We start from the raw sequence: 25010 nt of genomic DNA on the forward strand, positions 1-25010 counted from the left end.
TTTACCTGAATGAGGAGGGGGCTGTGGTGCTGGGGGGCAGGATGGTTAGAAGGTTGGAGGAGCTTTTAAACTAGGAGCCTGGGATGAGGGTTTAGCTAGAAGCTACGGGTCAAACAGTCAGAACAGTAAGGATGGAGGTAGTGAACAAAATGAGGGTAGCGAAGGGAGGAGAGAAAGATCAGCCGGCAAGGGAAATTGCAGGGGTATTGACACAGGAATTGCCGACAAAGGTATTGCCCATGGTATCCCTACATTATTAACTTATGACGATTATGGTTCAACAGTACGGTATATAGAAAAGGATGTCCATAGCATAAGGAAAAATACCTTCATCATGAGGGGGAGGGGGGGTTTAGAAAGACCTGATAGCTCAAATGGGGATAGTAGTAAAAAATTCCTATATTAAGTATGATGGGAGGAAGGAGAATAACAGTCGGTAAGAGTAATTCTAGAAAGGCACTTATAAATAAGGATAACATACCATTAAAACAAACGGGCAAGGGAAATATTATGCTAAAATGTATGCTTGTGAATGCAAGAAGCCTATCAGGTAAAATTGGGGAACTGGAATGGCTTGTATCAAAAAATCAATATAATATTATAGGTATTACGGAAACATGATGGGACGACTCCCACGACTGGGTTGCAAATTTGGAGGGATATTCACTTTTCAGGAGGGATAGGGCTACCAAAAGCTGAGGAGGGGTATGTCTCTATGTAAAACCATCTCTAAACCCAAATATAATAGATGTTTTTTACAAAGGGGACTGGAGATAACGTGGAATTGCTATGGGTTGTAATCACAAGTGGGGGCATTGAAGCAAAAAAACTAGTCATTGGCACATGCTAGAATCAACCGGATATTAGCATGACGAGGAACAACTCTTACAGCAAATTGAAAAAGCTGCGGGAATGGGAGACATCCTAGTGATAGGGATTTCAATTATCCTGATATAAATTGGAGTAATGATTTAAAAGCTAGTAGCAGCAGGTTTCTAAACACATTGAAGGATCAATACTTACCAACCAGAGGTAATAATATTCTGGACCTAGTTATTAGCAATAATGTGTACATTATATCAAACATTACAGTTGGGGAGACCTTGGGAAACAGTGACCATTATATGATCACATTCGATATCAATTTCAAGAAACATAGCTATAAGGGATCAACAAAACATTAAACTTTAGAAAAGCTAACTTCAATATGCTGAGGCAGGCAGTAAACGACATTGACTGGGAAGTTTTGTTTCAGGGTAAGGACACTTCGGAATTGTGGGATGCTTTAAAAGGGTTGCTTGATAGCAATATTCACAAATTCATTCCCATGAGCAATAAACACAGGAGTACTAAACACAAACCAATGTGGCTTAATAAGGAGGTCAAAAAAGAAATGGCTATAAATACATAAACAGTAAAAGGTTAAAAAAGGAGAATGTAGGCCCATTAAAAGATGAACTGGGAGCCTTGATAAATGATGACAAAATAAAAGCGGATATACTGAACTATTTTTTTTTCATCAGTATTCACCAGAGAGGACCAGAAGGTGATAGTAGTGCGTAACGACAGTGAAGGTAATGACTCTTGGCTAGATGCTTGTTTAAGTGAGGAAGTAGTCCTGGAGAGACTAAGCAACATAAAGTTTAATAAATCACCGGGTCCAGATGGTTTTCACCCGAGGGTTATTATGGAGCTTAGGGCTCAGCTAGCAAAACCCTTATACTTGATTTCTATATTCAGTTAGATCAGGTATGGTACCGAGGGATTGGCGTATAGCTGAGCTAGTGCCATTATTTAAAAAGGGATCTAAAAATCATCCTGAGAACTATAGACCAGTTAGTATAACCTCTATAATGGGTAAAATATTGGAAGGAAGTTTGAGGGATAGCATAGAGGATTATCTGCGGAATACTAAGTTTATTAGCAATAGTCAGCATGGGTTTGTGGGGGACAGATTGTGTCAAACTAACTTAATTAACTTCTACGAGGAAGTGAGCAATAATCTCGACCAGGGAAAAGCAGTGGATGTGGTCTTTTTAGATTTTGCAAAAGCCTTCGATACAGTGCCTCACAGGAGACTGATCATAAAATTAAGGGATCTTGGACTAGGAAATACTATTTGTACATGGATAGGTAATTGGCTGCATATCAGGGTACAATGAGTAGTGGCCTGGTCAATGGGATGTTCTCCAGCTGGGCACCAGTAATCAGCAGAATACCACAAGGGTCCATACTTGGGGGATCATTCCGAGTTGATTGGAGCCCTGCAAAGTTTGCAGGGCTACGATCATGACAATAGACATACGGGGGGACGCCCAGCACAGGGCTATCCCGCCCCGCATGTCAGTACCCCCCCCCCCCCCCCCCCCTGCAGTTTACTTGAACTTGAAACCTGGGTGTCTAAATGGAGAATGAGGTTCAATATTGAAAAATGCAAAGTTATGCACTTTGGGATTAAAAACAAACTTGCATCCTATATACTTAATGGAGAAAATATAAGGGTAGCAGTAGTGGAAAAAGAATTGGGGGTGCTCATAGATAATAGGCTTTATAACAGTACACAATGTCAAAATGCAGCAAAGAAGGCAAGTAAAGTCCTAGCGTGCATAAAACAAGGTATTGAGAACAGGGACGAGGATGTAATCCTTCCTCTGTATAAATCACTGGTACGTCCGCATCTGGAATATTGTGTTAACTTTTGGGCACCATATTATAAAAATGATATCGGGCGGTCGAAAGAGTTCAAAGGTGCGCTACTAAACTGATTAAAGGGTTAGAGACACTGGAGTATGAGGAAAGGCTTACTAGGTTAAATATATATTCCCTTGAAAAGACAAGACTAAGTGGAGACATTAGTAATATCTTCAAATATGTAAAGGGTCAATACAAAGAGTTAGCAGGGGATTTGTTTATTAATAGAATTCTGTACAGGACACGTAGGCACTCACTGAGGCTAGAGGAAAGAAAATTCCATACACAATGTAGGAAAGGGTTCTTCACCGTAAGGGCGATAAGGATTTGGAACTCCCTGCCAGAGAAGATAATAATGGCGGACTCTTTACATGCATTTAAAAATGGATTGGACAGTTTTCTAACTGAAAAAGGCATCCAAGGCTATAGCATTTAATATATTGACATTATGTATATGGGAGTGATACGAAATATAGTTGTCAATAGGTAGGAAACCATTATTTTGGCTGGTGCATTTATATGCACTGCTTAATACAGACTACAGGTTGAACCCGATGGGCATTTTGCCTCTTTTCAACCTCATTAACTATGTTACTATGTTACTAAGAGGGGTCTGTGTATGGTAGAGAATAAATAAGAGGGGTCTGTGTATGGGAGAGAATAAATAAAGGGTGTTTTGCATAGGAGAGAGTGAAGGAGGAGGGGAACTGTCTATAAGGGAGAATGAGTGAATATGATGGGGCTGTGAATATGATGAGGCTGTGTATGACTGAAGATGAATGATAACAGGGGGCTCTGTGTTTGGAGAGAGTGAGTGGAAGAAGCTGGACTATGTATGTGGGTGAAGAGTCGGAGCTTTATATTGTCAATAGTGAATGAAGAGCAGGGTTGTGTATTGTAGAGAGTGAATGAAAAGGGGAAGTGTATGATGAAAATAAATGAAGAGGATGGGCTGTGTGTGAGGGAGAGTAAGTGAAGAGGGAGAATGATAAAAAGTGGAATTGGGTTATAGTGAGTGACTGGAGAGTGGGACTGTGTATTGGGGAGAATGAATGAAGAGGGGGCTGTGTAGGGGGAAAGTGAGTAAAGATGGGGGTTGTGTATGGAAAAAGTGAAGAGTGTGATTGTGTATGAGAGAGGGTGAGTAAAGAGGGGGTTGTGTATGGGGGAAGTGAGTGAATATAGGGGTTGTGTATGGAGTAGAATGAATGAAGAGGGGGATTGTGTATGGGGAGGGGGAGTGAAGAGGGAGCTGTGTATGGGGGAAGTGAGTGAAGATGGGGGTTGTTTATGGAGAAGAATGAATGAAAAGGGTAATTGTGTATGGGGGATGGTGGGTAAAGAGGGGATTGTGTATGGGGGAAGTAAGTGAAGATGGGGGTTGTGTATGGAGAAAAATGAATGAAGAGGGTCATTGCGTATGGGGGAGGGTGAGTGAAGAGTGGGCTATGTATGGGGGAATTGAGTGAAGATGGGGGTTGTGTATGGAGAAGAATGAAGAGGGGGATTGTGTATGGTTGAGGGTGAGTGAAGAAGAGATTGTGTATGGGGGAAGAAATTGAATATGGGGGTTGTGTATGGAGTAGAGTGAATGAAGAGGGAGATTGTGTATGGGGGAGGGTGAGTGAAGAGGGGGTTGTGTATGGGGGCAGTAAGTGAAGATGGGGGTTGTGTATGAAGAAGAATGAATGAAGAGGGTGATTGCATATGGGGGAGGGTTAGTAAAGAGGGGTTTGTGTATGGGGGAAGTGAGTGAATATGGAGGTTGTGTATGGAGTAGAATGAATGAAGAAGGGGATTGTGTATGGGGGAGGGTGATTGAAGAGGGGGTTGTGTATAGGGGAAGTGAGTGAAGATGGGGGTTGTGTATGGAGTAGAATGAGTAAAGAGGGGGAGGGTGAATGAAGAGGGGGTTGATGTATTGCAGAGATTGAATGTAGCGGAGGGTTTTGTAAAGAAAGTGTCAGAGCCCTGAAATTTAAAATTTTGCTTCCTTATTTGAGTGGAACTGACTAATTACCTGGCTCACAAATAGGAGGTTCCCAGACACTTGACCCAGGCAGTTTTGTTAAATGAGGGGATGTACGGTACAGAATTATTTTACTTCTGGTGGCGTTTAAAGAATATTCCAAACTACGTGAATGCAAAAAGCATATGTTTTTTAGGCAGTTATGGTATAATAGGTTGACAAAAGGTAGACAGTGTCTAGGTCGACACCAATGTTTGACATGCACAAGGTCAAAAGGTCGATACAGAAATGGTCAACACATGAAATGGTCTACATAAGTTTTTAATGTATTTGTTGTCAAATTTTCCCTTTCAGCATGTGGAACTCCAATTAGTGTACCACATCCTCATGCTTCGGGTAAGGTTACTATTCCCAGTCGTAGTCCATGTGGATGGTAAAGTATGAAAAAGTTGAGGAAAAAAAAATCAAAAACCATGTGATGTATCGACCATTGTCACTTCGAGCTTTTGACCATATGCATGTTGACCATTTGGTGTCGTCCTATTGACTGTCAACTTTTCAACTGTTAAACTATCATCCGGATACCTTTAAGGCCAGGTCCACTAAGAGAAACGATACCATACTATGGGATTTCATTGACAAATTGGGGTCAGAAAAAACATTCTAGGGCCGTATCACCTTTTTTTTTATATAATATATATTACAAGCCAGCTAATTCATAATGCATGTGGATGTGAATACGAGTTGTTAGTGTTTGTAAGCACAGTGGTTAACAGGAGTTTAAGCAGCTATTGTATTTTTTTTCCTACACGTAATGTCCCGAAATATATTAACCTGCCCCTATGGCCTTTTCTCTGGTATGCGCTTACCTGTATTTTACTCCTCACTCACATTCCCTTCCTAATATAAGCAATGAGCAGTCATGCAAATAAATGACTTCATGTCCCTGTTGTGTTCTTTTATGTGCAGGAGGAGCAGTGATGCTGTTAGTGTATGAATACTCCTATGCCTGGCTGCAGAAGCACTGGTGACTTACATTGACGCATCAATTTTCCGTATGCTAACGTCTGCAGAACAGCGTTCTCACTGGATAATGATTTGGATGCCACAGGATCTAGATATATTTTTAATGAACTGCTTTAGTATTTAAATGCTGATCAGGATTACAACAGATATAGTTACGTGGGGAAAAAAATAGAACAATAGTTCTATGGATTGTATCTCAATATTTTCATATACATATATGCTTTAGAAGTATACAATGTTTATATTTTTTATATTTTTAGCCAGTTTGCAAAACGCTGGCCTTTCCATCATACTGAGTGTCGTACTAGTCCAGCACGGAGTCAAGATTAGAGTTAAATCATTGGGTTATTATTAATTATCCTTACTGTTTTTGTGATGTCATTGCATACTCTACTTTAAACGAATGCATATTAAGCGCGGTTTTAATACTAATAGTATTTTACTGAATAAAACAGATCTGAAATAAACCTTCCACTTTGTCTGTTTCACTGTTCACATCACAGACACCATTAGTTGTAAGATATTTATTTTTTTCTGCCTGACTGTCAAAGTCACTAACATGCTGGCATTGTTCACAAGTGCCATGAATCCTCTGCATCATCATATACAATGTCAGTAATGCCAAACTTCCAACCTGAATCTCTGCTGGTAATGGCGAATCACAGTGCAGAAGCTATAGCTAGAATTACCATCGCAGTTTGGATTTTCACTGGGAGTTTGAATCCACAGACAACCAGCAAGGAGCTTGAGGATATAAACATCTGTACCTGTAACTTGAGAGGAAAAATGAAAGAAATTAGAAGTTACTAACACAGACACCAAGCAGGGGTCCATTCCATTCCCCTCACTGAGAGCTCAACAGAGAATGTCTAATTATCATATATGAATACCATGAATGCTTAGGTATAGGTATGACTAGTGGGACAACAATTACCAGCAAGCTGTACTGCATCTGCTAATTATCATATATGAATACCATGAATGCTTGGCTATAGGTATGACTAGTGGGACAACATTTACCAGCAAATGGATAGTAACTATAGAGTGAAGTAACTTGCGCCTTTCTAGCTGCAGCTCAGTCCCTGCTCACAAGAGCACCAAATCTTGATCAGCATACATAAACAACAGAGAGCGGTCCTCAAGCGCTGCTAGATTTTCTCAGACTAGTCCTGTAGACAACGATCTGCACTGTTGGCGTATATGGAAGAGAAAAGGACACAATATATCCAAAATCAGATGTCAAACGTGGCCACTATAGAAGGGAACCTTCTCACTCACCATAAAGCAGTGAGATGCGTTCACATAAAGGTTTCTTTTGTTGATAAATATACACCTTCTACACTTATTACATATGGAACAACACTCACCTGGGTCATATGACCCTATATGCATCAAAAGGTTTCTTTCCATCGTAATATCCTCCACAGTGACTTCAAATGGACCGAATATAAGGAATGGTATCTGCAACAGTTCCAAGTAAGAAGTGTTTTATTTGCTTAAAAAATCCATATAGAAGTCCACATGTATATAAAAAAATATTTTTTAATAGTATATATTAAAAATTATATATAAGAAAAACTAACACGGAATCCTGGCATGGCACCAAATTTTGTTTCACTCTAAACCCTAAGGCATAAAGGAATGCAAAAAAAGGAGGAGCTAAACTTTATCACCACATTGTTCCCGGGAAAAACAATTTTGGGACCAAAGTACCTCCTTAAGTTCAAATAATGAGCAAACCTTAATCAAAAAGAAGCCAATAGGTGAGCAATGAGTGAATGCCAAACTCCAGGATACCTCAACACCAACGCGTTTCAGAATGCCTTCCTTCCTCAGGGTGTTAAACAATTACCAGCAAGCTGTACTGCATCTGCTAATTATCATATATGAATACCATGAAAGCTTAGCTATATGTATGACTAGGGGGACTACAATTACCAGCAATCTGTAATGCATCTGCTAATTATCATATATGAATACCATGAATGCTTAGCTATAGGTATGACTAGTGGGACAACAATTACCAGCAAGCTGTACTGCATCTCCTTATTATCATATATGACTACCATGAATGCTTAGCTATAGGTATGACAAGTGTATTAATTATTAGCAAAGTGTAGCAAGTTTTATTATTCGTTATTTGGGGAATGTGTGATGGTTTCATCCCCACACACCATTTGTTTGTGTAAGTTTTATTGCTTCAAATGGGTGATGGGCTAGGGGAGGGTCCAATCAATCAATGTGCTTACATACACATTTTTTGGTCTTGATATTAGTGTGTAGTCTAGCTGAATCAGCGTGGCTGAATCAGTGTGGGTTGAAAGATTTCAAAGGGTGAAAATTTCTAGAGGTGCCGTTTGTGACTTATACTGGACGTCAACTAAAAGGAAATTCCAAATAAATGCAAAAAAAAAAAAAAACCTTCACAAACCAAAAATATTTGGGACTGCAGCTACAAATGTTTGTCCACTCCTAATATTCTCCAATCCTCACTTACTCAGGAAACTATACATTCACTTTCTGCAAACACACCTGCAATGCAACTTTGACTCAGACCCTGCAAATACCTGGAAAACAAATGTTTCATTGAGAAGCATTGTTAATGAAGTAACACTGACTTGTGGTTTGCTAAGACTGTGTATTTTTCCATCTAACAGCATCCAAATATTTGACTTACTGTTACGCTGTAGACAATAACCACATTTTAAATACTTGCAAATCTTACTTATTTCTGCAGTTCCACTTCTCTCTCATTCAGCCACCACTCCTCCTCCTATTCTCATTTTACTACCACTATCTACCCCATCCACACTATGGCCAGGCTGACAACATCCCCCATTAATCCTTGTCTTCCTAATCCTTTATTATGTCCCCTGGTACCACCTCTAGCCCTCTCTCCCAGTCTCCTACATCTCATCCTCTCTCCTCTGCTCTGTCTACCATCCTCCCCTCTGCCTCCCTTCCCCTCTTCTTCTGTTTCCCCATTGCAATTTACTTCTGCCCCTTCACACCCTTTCTACCCCACCACTCAATCATGCTCTCTCCGTCCTCTGCCTGTCACCTCACCTCTCCTCCACCAGTATCATACTACACTCCCTCCCTGCCTCACTCCTGCAGTCTACCTTCCCATCCAATGCCCCAGCACCTTCATTACACCCTCTTTATCCCTTCCTTCCACATTAATCTTACCTCACCGCTACAGAAATCCTGATAATCTCATTCACGTCTCTCCCACAAACTCCTACCCCCTAACCTATGCGCTCTGGAATGCCAGATCTGTTTGCAACAAACTGGCCCCCACTCATGACCTTTTCATTTCCAACTCCCTGCACCTCCTGGCCATTACAGAAACCTGGATTACTCCCTATGACACCACTTCTCCTGCTGCTCTCTATGCTGGGGGCCTCACATTCTCACACATACCCCGACCCGGGGGTCGCCATTTGGGTGGTGTTGGGATCCTTTTACCCTCAAGCTACACAACTTATACCTCCAGAACCATCCCTTACATTCTCTACATTTGAGGTCCATGCAATACGCCTCTACCAACCTACTAATCTTCGAGTTGCTGTCATTTACCATCCACCTGGCATTTCCTCCAAATTCCTCAACAACTTTGCTTCCTGGCTACCTCACTTCCTCTCTTCTGACATTCCCTCCATTATTCTAGGTGATTTCAACATCCCTATTGATAACCCCGCAAAATCACCTGCCTCTAAACTCCTTAACCTCACGTCTTCACTTGGTCTCTCCCAGTGGACCACCTCCCCCTCCCATGTGAATGGGAGCTCACTGGATCTGGTTTTCACTCACCGCTGTGATATTTCTGATTTCTTCAATTCCCCTTTTCCCCTCTCTGACTACCACCTGCTTACTTCTGCCCTTGACTCTATTGCTCTGCCAACCACGATTCACCCTCGCAGATCAACACCTCAACCCTGGCACACCAAATGCACCAGATATCTTCAAAAATGCTCACGTACTGCCAAGCAACAGTGGAGGAAATCACGCTCTAAAGTAGACTTCCTCCATTTCAAATTTATGCTCTCATCCTTCAGTACTGCCCTTTCCCTCGCTAAACAATCATACTTCAAAATCCTCATCTCTACCCTGTCTTCCAACCCCTGGTGCCTCTTTGCACTGTTAACTCCCTCCTCTGCCCACCACCACCTCCTCTCCCTTCCTTATTGTCTGCGCTTGACTTTGCCACTTATTTCATATCCAAAATTGACTCCATATGTCAGGACATCACATCTCACCAGACAAGCAACCAGCCACCACCCGTTGCCACCCCTCCTCTTCCCTCTTACCAACTCTGACATCTTTCTCCCATGTATCTGGCAAGGAAGTCATGGCCTTCATCCGTTCCTCCCCCCCCACAACCACCCCACTTGACCCTATCCCCTCCCACCTCCTCCGCTACCTATCTCCTTCTGCCTGTTCCCATCTTGCCCACCTTCTCAATCTCTCCCGTTCATCAGGCACTGTCCCCTCTGCCTTCAAGCATGTTCTTGTCTCCCCTATTCTTAAAAAACCTACCCTTGATCCAAACACTCTCCCCAACTATCGACCCATCTCTCTCCTCCCTTTTGCCTCCAAACTTCTTGAGCGTATTGTCTATAATCGCCTCACTTTCTTTCCTCTCACTCACTGCTTGACCCTTTCCAGTCTGGTTTCCGTTCTCTCCACTCCACTGAAACTGCCCTTGCAATAGTCTGCAGTGACCTCCATGCAGCCAAATCTAAGGGCCACTACTCTCTGCTTATTCTTCTTGACCTCTCTGCTGCTTTTGACACTGTGGACCACCCTCTCCTTCTGCAAATCCTTCACTCTCTTGGTCTGTGTGATACTGCCCTCTCCTCGCTGTCCTCCTACCTCTCTGATTGTTCCTTCTCTGTCTCCTCTCATGATGCTACCTCCCCCCCACTTCCACTAACTGTTGGTGTCCCTCAAGGCTCTGTTCTTGGTCCTCTCCTTTTCTCTCTCTATATATCCTTTTTAGGTGAACTCATTAGTTCTTTTATCTTCCAATACCACCTCTATGCTGATGACACTCAAATCTACCTCTCCTTCCCTGATCTCTCCCCCGCTCTCCTCACTCGTACTTCCAACTGTCTTTCTGCAATCTCTTCCTGGATGTCCCAGCGCTTTCTTAAACTCAACATGTCTAAGATTGAGCTGATCATCTTCCCACCCTCCCGTACAACCTCACCTCCCACAATCTCATTATCCATTGATGGCATGACTATCTCCTCTAGCCCCCAAGTATGCTGTCTTGGCGTAATCCTTGACTTCTCCCTCTCCTTCAAACCACACATTCAGCACCTCTCACAAACCTGTCATTTTTATCACAAAAACATTTCAGGATCAGACCTTTTCTTACCCAGGATGCCACTAAGATCATCATTCACTCACTGATTATTTCCAGGCTGGACTACTGTAATCTCCTAACTGGCCTCCCTGCCACTAAGATCATTATTCACTCACTGATTATTTCCAGACTGGACTACTGTAATCTCCTAACTGGCCTCTCCACTCCAATCTATCCTCAATGCTGCTGCCTGGCTCATCTTCCTCACCAAACGCACTACGTCCACCTCCCCTCTCCTGCAAGCCCTTCACTGGCTTCCGTTCCCTTTCAGCATCCAATTCAAACTTCTCACACTCACAAAGCACTCACCCACTCCTCTCCCATTTACATCTCTGACCTTATTTCCCTTTACTCTCCCACCTGTCCTCTTCGCTCTGCTAATGCACGCCGACTCTCCTGTCTTCTGATTACTTCCTCCCACTCCTATCTCCACCTCTCTACAAAACTTCAGACGGGCTCTTAAGACCCACTTCTTCACCAAACCGAGCCAAATCTCATCCTAACTCTACATCCTAACTTCCTAACTTCCTAACATCCTAACTTCCACGCTCTCTATGTACCCCATCTGTGTCACCCCTGTCTGTCTACCCCTCCCCTTAGAATGTAAGCTCTCACGAGTAGGGCCCTCTTCCCTCATGTGCTTATCCTTTTCTTACTTTAATAATCCTCAACTGCCAAAATTCCGCAATTTTTTGGCCACCTTGGAACTTATCTCTATGTCGTTTACTTATGCTTAGTTACCCTGCACTTGTCCGATATTTTCTTCAACTGTAAGTCACTGTTTTCCTGTTTTGATTATGTGCATATGTACTTTGTAATTGGGCGCTGCGGAACCCTTGTGGCGCCATATAAATAAAGGATAAGAAGAAGAAGAAGAAATACTAGAATAAATAACTAATAAAATGTAGCATCTGAAAATATGTGTTTTTCTGAACAATTAATGGTGTACACAATATGAACCTAATATACAAATGTATAAATGATACCTGCTCTACTTAAAACACTGATACGTAGAGTAATTTGTTTTGATAGTAAACATTCACATCTCTGTCATTAAACAATGGTATAGGGTCCACTGATTTGCAGGTCACCTGTTTAAAAGAGATTATTTAACTTCTGTTCCAAATGGGTTTTTTTTGTTTTGTTTTTGTATTGTGGCAATTTGCTGTTCATGAGGTCAATAAAAGTTTGGGAAGATTGTTTTTATAATTACTGTGTGGCATTTTATATGCAGAAAAAGAGTTTATATTCCCTTACCATCATCTCTTTGTTTGTTTCTCCCGTCACATCCTCACCTTACTTTTACTGAGCAGAATTTTAGAAATATTATTGTTTACAGAGGAAATGCTTTATCTGTACATAATATGTCAGTCAGGCAAAAGACTTATCTCTATTAGTGAACGTAGGCGCCAATGTGCCAATAACCTTATTTTCTCCCAGTAAAGTATTGTATGTCATCGCTGGAAATAATGGCAATGACATTTTTTTTTCCTGCCATATGTATCAGATTAGTGCAGACAGAACAGCAGTTACCGTTTCCTACAATAAAGTCGCCAGAATCCCAGTAAGTCATTGCAGCTCTGATACCCTCTTCTTGAAATGCAGTGGAAGTCCGCTTTGTCTGCACAAGTACCCAGCACCCTGGAAAGCAGCGATTGGGGAGAAATATTTTTATTAGAAAGCTCAGAAGCTAAGGAAAGATCACCTTATTTCAATTATGTTGATTGGCTTTATTTGACAATGTCATCACTCTTACTGTAATAAATAGTTTGGAAGGCTCTCTGGCCAGAGTTATGGCTTCTGAGGAAACTGGGTGACACGTGCCCAGAGAAATGCGTCAAGCTACGATCTCCACGCTGACTCCAGTCACCATATACACTGGATTATAACACCTGGTACTTACCAAACGGATATTTATCCAGCGGCCTGCCAACCTTCTTTTTGCAATCCAGATAACCAACAATCACCTTGAATATTCTGTGTAATTGCCTTAAAAACGTTTGTCAAAGAGACTACAACATAACTGTTCCATGCTATGGTAATATCCTAAAATTTTGACAATCTGGAAGTCTAATTAGACCTGTGAGAAGGTATAAGCTTGCTAAAAAGAGCCCATATTTACAGTGCAGTAATATATAGTGAGTCTTTACTGTTGGAAATTAACTTTTATCTATAATTGTTAATTCATTTACAAATAAATGTTATGTTCTTTTAAACATATCCGTTTAATCGATGAGATAGCAACAGCGCTGGAATCTGTATATATTTATATACAGAAAAGTGCAAGCTAGCCCAAAAAATATCAACATGCCAAAGCAACAGTGGATGATCCTTCTTTAACTATTGAAATGATAGAATGGAACAAAAAGTCAGCCAATGGCTTTGGAATTGCTGGTGGTAGAAATCCATATCACGTCTGCTGGTAAGTAGAAATCATGTCAACTAAATGGCAAAAATGTTACCTATAAAAGTGTCTAATTTTATATAGATGTACACTAGTTATGAATTATTTATTATCAGTTAACATAGCATACACATACTATATTACCATGCTTCACATATATAACCGAGGCATGCATATCAGACCCTGCCCCAGTGGTGCTTACAATTATATATATCCTATGTATACACCAGTGTTTTTCAACCAGTGTGCTGTGAGCGTTTCTCAAATGTGCCACAGGAGATGCCCGCTACTTTACCGCTGAACTCTTCCAGATGGCTCAGACATAGCCCAGATTGTCACCTATGGAGATGTAGCAGTGTGACATCATAGGCCATGAATGCTGCCATCCCACCACTCTATAGTGAATGTGATTGAGGCTGCAGTGACTCCTGCGTGTGACTGAGACTGAGGGATAGGGATGACCAGGAGCTCCTTTCTATACTACAGACAGGTAGGGCCATTGTTTTATTTGTTTATGTTGGGTCCAATGTGTTTGGGTTTTTATGTGGAGGCCAATGGCTTTGTTATTATCTGTGTGGGGGCCGATGTATTTATCATTTTTTTTCCTGTGGGGGCATATGTATGTTATTTTTATCATGTCGGCCATGTGGGAGTGTTTTTTTTCCTGTGCGAACAAATTTGACTTTTTTCCCCTGTGAGGCCCAATGTGTGTGTGTTTTTCCCTATGGGGACAATGTGTGCATTTTTTCCCCATGGGGGACCGATGGTGAGCCTTGGCAATTTTAAAATCTGTTCTGTGTACTGTGAGTTGAAAAAGGATTGAAAATTACTGGTATGCATCCTAGGGTCATTTTTTTCAGAAGCCAGTATATGTTTCAATAGTTGAAAGAAACTAGATAATCTGAAGGAAACCACTGCAAACACAGGGAGAACATACAAAATACACACATAATATAGGCTAGGAATTAATCTAACCCAAGACCTTGGTGCTGTGAAGACAGCAATGTAACCACTGTGCTGCCATGTGTAAAAATAGGCAAACTCCATTTATTTTTACTTATAGAAAGTTTCAAATCAAGATTACTGTGGTCCATCCATTTAGTGTAAGAATATTGTAATTGATAATTGCTGAATAAGTTATTATGCAATTTATACTTTATCATATTATTCATATATTTTGTCAAATTAATCTTAAGTGATTTGACTAATTATTGAAAACTTAATTGTTCTTGAAACATTAATTAAACTTTTTTACGTTCTAGTTAAGTTTTCTAATAACATTTAGATATAGTAACCTATTTTATAATAAAGATTATTATTAAATGTCAACATCACAATATTCAATTTTAATTTCTAGGCCTTATAAATAATATTTAAATTGGTTATCAATAATATATTGTAATATTTCACACACTTTCATATTATCTAGAAATATTAAACAGTTAGAAAATTTCTGAAATAAATCTTTCAACTCTGTAAACCCATTCTAATAAATTAAATGTTAAATTTATAATACAGTAGCCCAGTATGATTTGTATGTTTCCACTATATGCATGTAAAAATATAGCAAGATTTTCTATCTGATGTACAGTTATTCTTGACAGAATTTTAGCTTTATAAAATAAGGATGTAGCATGAAAATGTTATGAAGTCATAAAATAATAGTTTGTGTCTGTGTACAATTTTGTAATTATTATTCAGGATACCCGCCAATAACATTTTAATTCAACAGTTAACATTGTTTTTTCAATATTCCTAATGTGCTTATTAACTGAATGATTGGCAGAAGTAATAGTAATAATTTAATATTTATTTGATATCAATTACAAAATATAATATAAGTTGTGATATGTGGATTATATACATAAATAATATATTTATTTTTCTATCAGTACTAACTTGCATTTGAATCTCCGTAATTGCATTTTCTCTTAAATATCTAGTGACACAGAATTAATTGCAAGCATACAGTATATTTAAGATAGTGTTCTCTTTTCACAGTAACATTCCTATGTAGATCCTACAACAGTGTGATATCCTATTTTTATACTATATATCGTTTTTCCACTTGAGTGCTTTGATGGTTTTTATTTTGAAGCCATTGTATCCCAGCCTTTGATGCTTTTGGCAACTTGTCAGGTGCCACCATGGTCACATACACATGCCTTAATTGTTTAGTAAGCATGACAATTATCTAAATTTTTAAGGTCAAGTTTATTCAAAGATAATTGGTCAAAGTTATGTCTGTCTTTGTATATCAAACCAATTTATAATGGACCATAAACTCCCCAAAATTGTATGTTAAGGTGTAATGATTGCATATATTTATAATTAGAATTATATATGTTTAATTTCCAATATTTACAAATAAAAATACAAACTCTGATGAAAAAAGAAAAATAACAATTCCACATGCCTGCAAAGGTAGGTTACCTACAATTTGTATTTAAATTTGAAAATGTAAAATTCTATTTTGAATGGCTCATCTACTATTTTTCTTTATGTAAGTGTTATACAACTGTTAATAAAAAATTAGATAGAAAATACAATAATGTTGTTATAGGTTCACATTTACATAGATTTGTGCCTTAAATTACTTTTTTGCTCTTGCTCTTTTCTACGTTCCTAATCTACGTTCCTAATGCCCTCTATTAATTCTGTAAATGGACCATTCGCAATTCACACAATTATTGCATACTTATGCATTAATTGTGTGAATTGCATATTTTTTTATACACAAGAAACATTTATTTTTAGTATGTATAGTTTTATTAAATGGATTATTTTATTGTTTACATAATTCATTAAATATTACTAATTTGCGCTCTCTTTATCAGTAATTATTATAGCTTATATGTTAGATTTGTCACAGTTTGAACACCTTGGACCATGTATGTTCAGGCTAAACTCAAACCCCCTTGAACACTGTTTAATTTGTACGTAGTATCTTTATTGTCAAACATCGACTGTACGCCCCTCACTTGTCCACTGCCTTCACACATAATGTTCTGTTACAACTTATTTCTAGTACTAATTTAACTAGATTAACTTTCATGATTAATCAAGTATTTTGCTTTTTCTGTCCATTTCCTTACCTTAGTGGGTTTTAATATCATCAGTCTGCCTCATCATTGCTCTGTGACTTTTTTTTAAAGAAATCTATTTTATTGCACATATAAAAAGTAACAATACAGGTATTAACCTGAAAATTGGCATGCTTGTACAGAAGTTTAACAAAATGACAACATAGCGAAATAATTAAATAAAAAAAATCATCAGACTTCGTAGAAATATTTGCCTAAGAAGGCATGAGGCATAAAATACTAACGGATCTATTTACTAAGCCTTGGAGAGAGATAAAATAGAGAAAAATAAGTACCAGCTTCTAACTGCCATGCTACAGGCTGTGTTTAAAAAATTACAGTTAGGTGCAGGAGAGGTAGGAAAAACTAAAAAAGTGCAATACTAAGGGCAACAGACTTTTGTATCAAAAGGGTTAGGAAAAGCACCAGGAAAAGGAATCCAGTGTGGTTAACAAAAGAAGTATCAACTAGTGTGAAAGCAAAAAGATGGCATTTAGGAAATACAAACAGACTCAAAATATTAACGACAAAGAGGTGTATCTTGACAGACGGAAGGATGCTAAGAAAGTGTTCAGACATGCAAAGGCAGAAGCTGAGGAGAAAATGGCCCAGTCAGTAGATAAAGGGGCAAAACTATTTTGAAGTATATAAGTGAAAGGAGAAAATCAAATGGAGGAATAATAAGAATTAAGACAGAGGGGTAAATTTACTAAGATTCGTAATTTCCGAAAAAAGGTCAAAGTTCAATCACGAATGACATCGACAGTGTAAAACTGCAACTTTTTGAATTGATTACGATGGATTTACTAAGCTGTCGTATTCGGGTTTTTCTTTTCTTCCGATGTCGATGTCATTCGTTTTTTTTTACCTATTTTTACGGCAGTGATTAGCAAAACACTGCCGTTTTTTTTTTACAATCAATCTCGGCCGGATCTGTGTGATCCGTGCTGGGGTTCTTATTTTTTTTTTTTTTAATTAAACAATGTAAAATCCCCAAAAAAAAATGCGTGGGGTCCCCCCTCCTAAGCATAACCAGCCTCGGGCTCTTTGAGCCGATCCTGGTTGCAGAAATATGGGGACAAAATTGACAGGGGTTCCCCCATATTTAAGCAACCAGCATCGGGCTCTGCGCCTGGTCCTGGTTCCAAAAATACGGGGGACAAAAAGAGTAGGGGTCCCCCGTATTTTTAAAACCAGCACCGGGCTCCACTAGCTGGACAGATAATGCCACAGCCGGGGGTCACTTTTATACAGTGCCCTGCGGCCGTGGCATCAAAAATCCAACTAGTCACCCCTGGCCGGGGTACCCTGGGGGAGTGGGGACCCCTTCAATCAAGGGGTCCCCCCCCCCCCAGCCACCCAAGGGCCAGGGGTGAAGCCCGAGGCTGTCTCCCCCCATCCAATGGGCTGCGGATGGGGAGGCTGATAGCCATTTGTGATAATGAAAAGATATTGTTTTTAGTAGCAGTACTACAAGTCCCAGCAAGCCTCCCCCGCATGCTGGTACTTGGAGAACCACAAGTACCAGCATGCGGCGGAAAAACGGGCCCGCTGGTACCTGTAGTACTACCACTAAAAAAATACCCAAAAAAACACAAGACACACACACCGTGAAAGTATAATTTTATTACATACATACACACATACATACATACATACTTACCTTATGTTCTCACGCAGGTCGGTCCTCTTCTCCAGTAGAATCCAAGGGCTACCTGTTGAAGAAATTCTACTCACCAGATCCAGTGGTCCAGGCTCCTCGGCAAATCCAGGGATAATCCACGTACTTGAATAAAACAAAAAAACGGTTGCCCGACCTCGAACTGAAAGGTGACCCATGTTTGCACATGGGTCACCTTTCCACGAATGCCAGAAACCCACTTTGCCTTCTGACTAAGTGGGTTTCTTCAGCCAATCAGGGAGTGCCACGTTGTAGCACTCTCCTGATCAGCTGTGTGCTCCTGTCCTCACTGACAGGCAGCACACGGCAGTGTTACAATGTAGCGCCTATGCGCTACATTGTAACCAATGATGGGAACTTTCTGCCCTGCGGTTGACCTAAAGTGACGTCACCGCTGAGCAGAAAGTTCCCAGCATTGGTTACAATGGAGCGCATAGGCGCTACATTGTAACACTGCCGTGTGCCGCCTGTCAGTGAGGACAGCAGCACACAGCTGATCAGGAGAGTGCTACAACGTGGCACTCCCTGATTGGCTGAAGAAACCCACTTAGACAGAAGTCAAAGTGGGTTTCTGGCATTCGTGGGAAGGTGACCCATGTGCAAACATGGGTCCCCTTTCAGTTCGTGGTCGGGACACCGTTTTTTTTTATTTATTCAAGTACGTGGATTAACCCTGGATTTGCCGAGGAGCCTGGACCCATGGATCTGGTGAGTAGAATTTCTTCAACAGGTAGCCCTTGGATTCTACTGGAGAAGAGGACCGACCTGCGTGAGAACATAAGGTAAGTATGTATGTATGTGTGTATGTATGTAATAAAATTATACTTTCACGGTGTGTGTGTCTTGTGTTTTTTTGGGTATTTTTTTAGTGGTAGTACTACAGGTACCAGCGGGCCCGTTTTTCCGCCGCATGCTGGTACTTGTGGTTCTCCAAGTACCAGCATGCGGGGGAGGCTTGCTGGGACTTGTAGTACTGCTACTAAAAACAATATCTTTTCATTATCACAAATGGCTATCAGCCTCCCCATCCGCAGCCCATTGGATGGGGGGGGACAGCCTCGGGCTTCACCCCTGGCCCTTGGGTGGCTGGGGGGGGGGGACCCCTTGATTGAAGGGGTCCCCACTCCCCCAGGGTACCCCGGCCAGGGGTGACTAGTTGGATTTTTGATGCCACGGCCGCAGGGCGCTGTATAAAAGTGACCCCCGGCTGTGGCATTATCTGTCCAGCTAGTGGAGCCCGGTGCTGGTTTTAAAAATACGGGGGACCCCTACTCTTTTTGTCCCCCGTATTTTTGGGACCAGGACCAGGCGCAGAGCCCGATGCTGGTTGCTTAAATATGGGGGAACCCCTGTCATTTTTTTCCCCATATTTCTGCAACCAGGATCGGCTCAAAGAGCCCGAGGCTGGTTATGCTTAGGAGGGGGGACCCCACGCAATTTTTTTGGCAAAAATAAGCTCTTTCCCACCCCTTCCCACTGATATACATGCACGGATCTCATGGATCCCTGCATGCATCTCAAATCACGGGAAAAAAAAGCAGGTCTGTTTTTTTTAGGACTTTTTTACGAGTTGTAATTTTTCACGGCAGTGTTTTGTGTTTTTTTGCTTTGCACTTCTTAGTAAATGACCGAGATTCATATCTAAACAGGCGTAATTTGACCGATGGTGTATTCATTCGTAATTTTTTACCTGAACTAGCAAAAAATTACGAATGCCCTCATCACTGCCGTGATTAGTGTTTAGTAAATGACCGAGATTAACCGAGATGACACTTTGAAGAAAAAACGGCATCTCGGTCAAAATCGGGAGCTTAGTAAATATACCCCAGAGAGTGATAATTTGGTGGAGGGAGACAAGGCAATAGCAGATCATCTAAAAAATTATTTTTGCTCAGTATTTACTATAGAAGGAGAAGGGAAGCGGCCACAGTTAAGTTGCAAGGACACTCATAAAAATAAGGTAGATGAAAGTACATTTACAGAGGAGAAGGTCCTAACAGAACTTTCAAAACTGAAAGTGGATAAATCAATGGGGCCAGATGGGATACACCCAAGGATACTAAAAGAGCTAAAAGATGTGCTGGTGGCACCATTAACAGAATTATTTAACCAGTCACTAGATGCAGGTGCCATTCCAGTGGACTGGAAAAGAATGAATGTAGTTCCACTTCACAAAAGTGAAAGCAAGGAAGAAGCAAGTTACTACAGACCAGTAAGCCTTACATCAGTGGTAGGGAAAGTAATGGAAAAACTATTAAAATAAAGAGCTGTGGAATATCTTAAATCAAACAACTTACAGGATCCAAAACACTATGGGGTATATTTATTAAGAATCGTATTTGTAGGGATTTGGTGGGAGATTAAACTCGAATGACATCGGTTGTGCTATTTTGCAACTTTTTGAATAAAGTGCATGTAATTTACTAAGCTGCTGAGTTGTCTTCTTTTGTATTTTCCGATGTCGATGTGAATCGTATTGTCGGGCAGTGTTTTACGGGAGTGATTAGTAAAACACTGCCGGACTTAACACAATGAATCCCGGCCGGATCAGTGAGATCCATGCAGGGCTTCATTGTGTACATTATATGAAGTCTGTAAAGTGTTAAAAATCGGAAAAAAAATTGTGTGGGGTCCCCGCTCCTAAGCATTACCAGCCTCGGGCTCTTTGAGCCGGTCCTGGTTGAAAAAATACTGGGAAAAAAATGACTGGGGTCCCCCCATATTTAAACAACCAGCACCGGGCTCTGCGTCCGGTCCTGGTTCAAAAAATACGAGGGACAACACACGTAGGGGTCCCCCATATTTTTTAAACCAGCACCGAGCTCCACTAGCCAGAGAGATAATGCCACAGCCGGGGGACACTTTTATATAGGTCCCTGCAGCCGTGGCATTACCCCCACAACTAGTCACCCCTGGATGGGGTACCCTGGAGGAGTGGGGACCCCTTAAATCAAGGCTGTCTTCCCCATCCGTGGGTGGTGGATGGGAGGCTGGTAGCCATTGTGTAAAATAAAATATTGTTTTTTGTAGAAGAACTACAAGTCCCAGCAAGCCTCCCCCGCAAACTGGTACTTGGAGAACCACAAGTATCAGCATGTGGGAAAATAACGGGCCCGCTGGTACCTGTAGTTCTACTACAAAAAATACCCCAAAAAATACACACACTGTGACAGTATAACTTTAATTGACATACATGCACACTTTCACACACACATACTTACCTATGTTGATACGGAGCCTCTCGGTCCTCTTGTCCAGTAGAATCCACGAGGTACCTGAAAATAAAAATTATACTCACAAACAATCCAGTGTAGATCGGTCCTCTTCTTTAACTTTGTAATCCAGGGACTTGTTTAAAATAATAAAATGAATAAACCGAACCACGCACTTAAGGTGGTTCCATGTTTACACATGGAACCTTTTTTCCTGACTGGCGGGACCCCCCTTGATTCCTGTCAGTGAAGGTCCTGCCAGCCAATCAGGGAGCGGCACGCCATGGCACTCTCCTGATTGGCTGTGCGCTCCTGCCCTGTCAATCAGGAGGAGCGCGCTGGTTACAATGTAGCGTATCGGCGCTCCATTGTAACCAATGATGGGAACTTTGCAGTCTGCGGTTAACCGCAAAGTTAATTGGGGTCACCCACAAGTTAACATCCAAATATATAACTAATTATTTGGATGTTAAGATCCTATTAGAAAATGGAAAAATCCATACTGAGATTTACTCCAAACCCACAGATAAGAACACGTTGTTATTGGCTTCTAGTCACCACCCTGAGCCCTTAAAAAGGGGCCTACCAGCATCACAGATGATGCGGGTGGCGCAAATAACCAGTGATAGTACCAAAGTACCAGTGTTACTTGATAATATGATTGCTAAGTTTGAGCGTCGGGGATATGATAGGAACTTGTTAGATGACCAGAAACAGTGGATATTGCAGAAGCCCAGATCTGATTTACTAAAGTCTGGGAATAGAAAGAATCAAAATACTCTTCCGTGGACTAGTGACTATTCGGTAGCTAGTCCTATAATCCGCAGGGCAACGAAGGCCCTCTGGCCCCGACCTACCAGTGTTTAAAGATATTAGGTCCATAGCAACTTTTAGGCGCGGTAGCAATTTGAGGGACCGCCTGGTGTAGTCTGACATAACAGGAATGGGTAGTGCAGTAATTCCGAATGTGCACTATAAAGCACCGGGATGCTATAGGTGCCCGAAATGTGCTACATGTAAGCACATGGTGGTTTGAAAAGATTTTAAACATCCACATACTGATAAAAGGTACACCATTAGACATGTGATCACATGTAGTACTGCTTTTGTTGTTTACGTGGTGGTCTGTCCGTGCGGTTTGGCAGCACATAGATCTGCAATTAAGCTGACCCTTCAGGGAAAACTATTGACCAACCGGTAGCGCGCCACTTCAAAATGGCAAAACATACTTTGAACAACCTCCAGTACTTTGGTATAGATCATGTGCCTCTTACTTTAAGAGGGGGAGATAGGGCGTAGGTACTGTTAGAGAGGGAGTCTAGGTGGATTATGAGATTTAATACTTTTGTCCCCACGGTCTGAATGATAAGATTAATTGGAATGTGCTATAAAGAGTGAGGAATAGTGGCTATATCCTGTCTGGTCTGGGGAGAGATGACGACCCCACTAATAATATTTGTTCCTTAGGTCTGGGTGCTATCTAGTATGTTGAGATATATATTTCAGCATATGGGTCAGTAGATATTGATATGTAATATAGGATTTAATATGGTCATGGATATTTCTGATAGTGTAAACACCCCTGCATACCGTGTGTGTTTCTGTGTTATTCACTGTATTCTGATATTTTTGGTTTTCTATGTTTTATATGTTGGTATTATGTTTTTAAAGGACCAATCAGTCCACATCCGCAGACACGGAGTGTATCCCCTCCTGGCTGTGACGCACCCGAGACCCTCTGCTTCCGGGTGGTGTAGCCTGTGACACGCATACACTGTGTGACCATGGCAACAGTGACGTCAGGAGAGGAGGCGAACAGGGATGCGACGGCCGGAAACGGGAACTAGGTGTGCGGTGGTGAGGATGGCGCAGGTGTGCGGTGGTGAGGATGGGAACCAGGTATTTAAATGTCTGTTTGTGATTGTATTGTAATTGTATGTGGTACTGAGGATGGGGCGTTTGCTCTGAAACGTCTACCTCTTAATACAAGTTTCTTTGCTATATGAGAGTCTCCAGTGCCCTTCCTATGGACGTTTATATATATATATATATATATATATATATAAATATATATATATATACCAACAAATATAAAACCACAGCACTCGCCACCCCAGAAGCCGGGTGCAGTGTCTGCACTCACCACTCATAGGGTGGGGTGCATGTAGCCCATGGCCACCTGTTTAAAGATATACAAACAGAAAGTTCAGCACTCACCAAAGCAAGCTCACTTATCTTCACAACATCAATAAATAAATGATGGGGGTTTAGTTAGTGAATTGGCCAATGCACGGAAGCCTGCAAACCGCTCGCCAAGGTGCCCCACCTTCATGCAGGTCCTACACTATCACAGAGTCTCAAAAATTAAAACCTGGCAACTGTATCACACATAATATAACTGCAAATATGCCTACTTGGTTTAATGTGCACCTGCCACATACTCCATGGCTTTTAAAGGTACACTAGTCACCTGACACTGGCTGATAAATTACTAAAGAACAGCTGACTCAGGTTCATTTTGCTGCCGGGATGGTAGGTATGATCCCGACTGCTGATCACGCATACTCAACCCTATATATATATATATTTATATGATTGTGAATAGCGCCCTATATTACCCTATAATATCATTAAGGACCTGAATGAGTTCTTTCATTTCTACTCATAGCAACATCAGCTTGGGGCAGGGGAACCACTTGTGCGCATATGTTCGATTTTGGAACACCAACATGTTTCCAAAGCCAATGCAGTGAAGAGCCGAATTCTGGAGGGAACAGCATGTGTAATACAGTTTGTAGCTGTTCTTTTATACGGACACACAGTGATGATTTTGGTAAGTTTCGGCATATTGCCACCCAGTCATCGTGTTTGGAGAGTGATCATAGTGCTCTCTTCCCATACTATTGCAACTTTGCAAGAGGGGACATCTCTATCTGCTTGTTGTACATTATAGATGTGAGATCCTTTTACAGCTGAATGAAAGATGTGTAGGGCTTCCGTTGTTGATCTGTGACCATGTAAATATTTGAAATTATAGAAGTGTCTGATCTGCAGGTATTAATGAAAAAATGTTTATTATCCAGTGTATAACTGCATGTCAATACAGTCTAGTAAAATACAAAGTAGTGCTATTTCTTGAAGAATTTAAAGTTACTTTGACTCCATACTAGGAATGCAGATAAGGACCAGGCGGAAATTGCAGATTGTTCCACAGGGGACATAATGCACACAGCTTAGGGAGTAGTTTGTATGAGGATGTTAAACAATACCACAAATGACAGGAAAAAGCATTATGGGGTGATTCTTCAATAAAGCTGTTTTAAGAGGGTTTTGGTAACAGTATGCTTGTTCTCATTTGCAGCATAATTGATTCATATTTCATTCTATGTCATCTCATAGTTTGGACCCAGAGAAAGCATGCATTGAGATGTGCGGCCGGCATTTTTCGTGTTTTGGTTTTGGATCTGGATTCCGGCTCGTGTTTTGGATCTGGATTGGTTTTGCCAAAACCACCCTTTTGGGTTTTGGTTTTGGATCTGGGTGATTTAAAAAAAACAACAACATAAAAACAGC

The 25010-nt window shown here is 41.0% G+C and overlaps 1 protein-coding gene across 3 annotated transcripts in view; it reads left to right on the top strand.

Annotated features, from left to right (window-relative positions):
* Positions 1-6153, top strand: part of SLC25A21 (solute carrier family 25 member 21) — a 1082402-nt gene extending 1076249 nt beyond the window's left edge. For all 3 annotated transcript variants that reach the window (XM_063947851.1, XM_063947850.1, XM_063947852.1), the window contains one exon: positions 5630-6153. In XM_063947851.1, coding sequence (XP_063803921.1) covers positions 5630-5691 — 62 coding nt within the window. In that variant the 3' untranslated portion in view covers positions 5692-6153. The remainder of the gene's footprint in view (positions 1-5629) is intronic.
* Positions 6154-25010: the final 18857 nt, after the last annotated feature.

This window comes from Pseudophryne corroboree, chromosome 12 (genome assembly GCF_028390025.1).
Source record: "Pseudophryne corroboree isolate aPseCor3 chromosome 12, aPseCor3.hap2, whole genome shotgun sequence".
Classification (NCBI taxonomy): Eukaryota; Metazoa; Chordata; class Amphibia; order Anura; family Myobatrachidae; genus Pseudophryne; species Pseudophryne corroboree.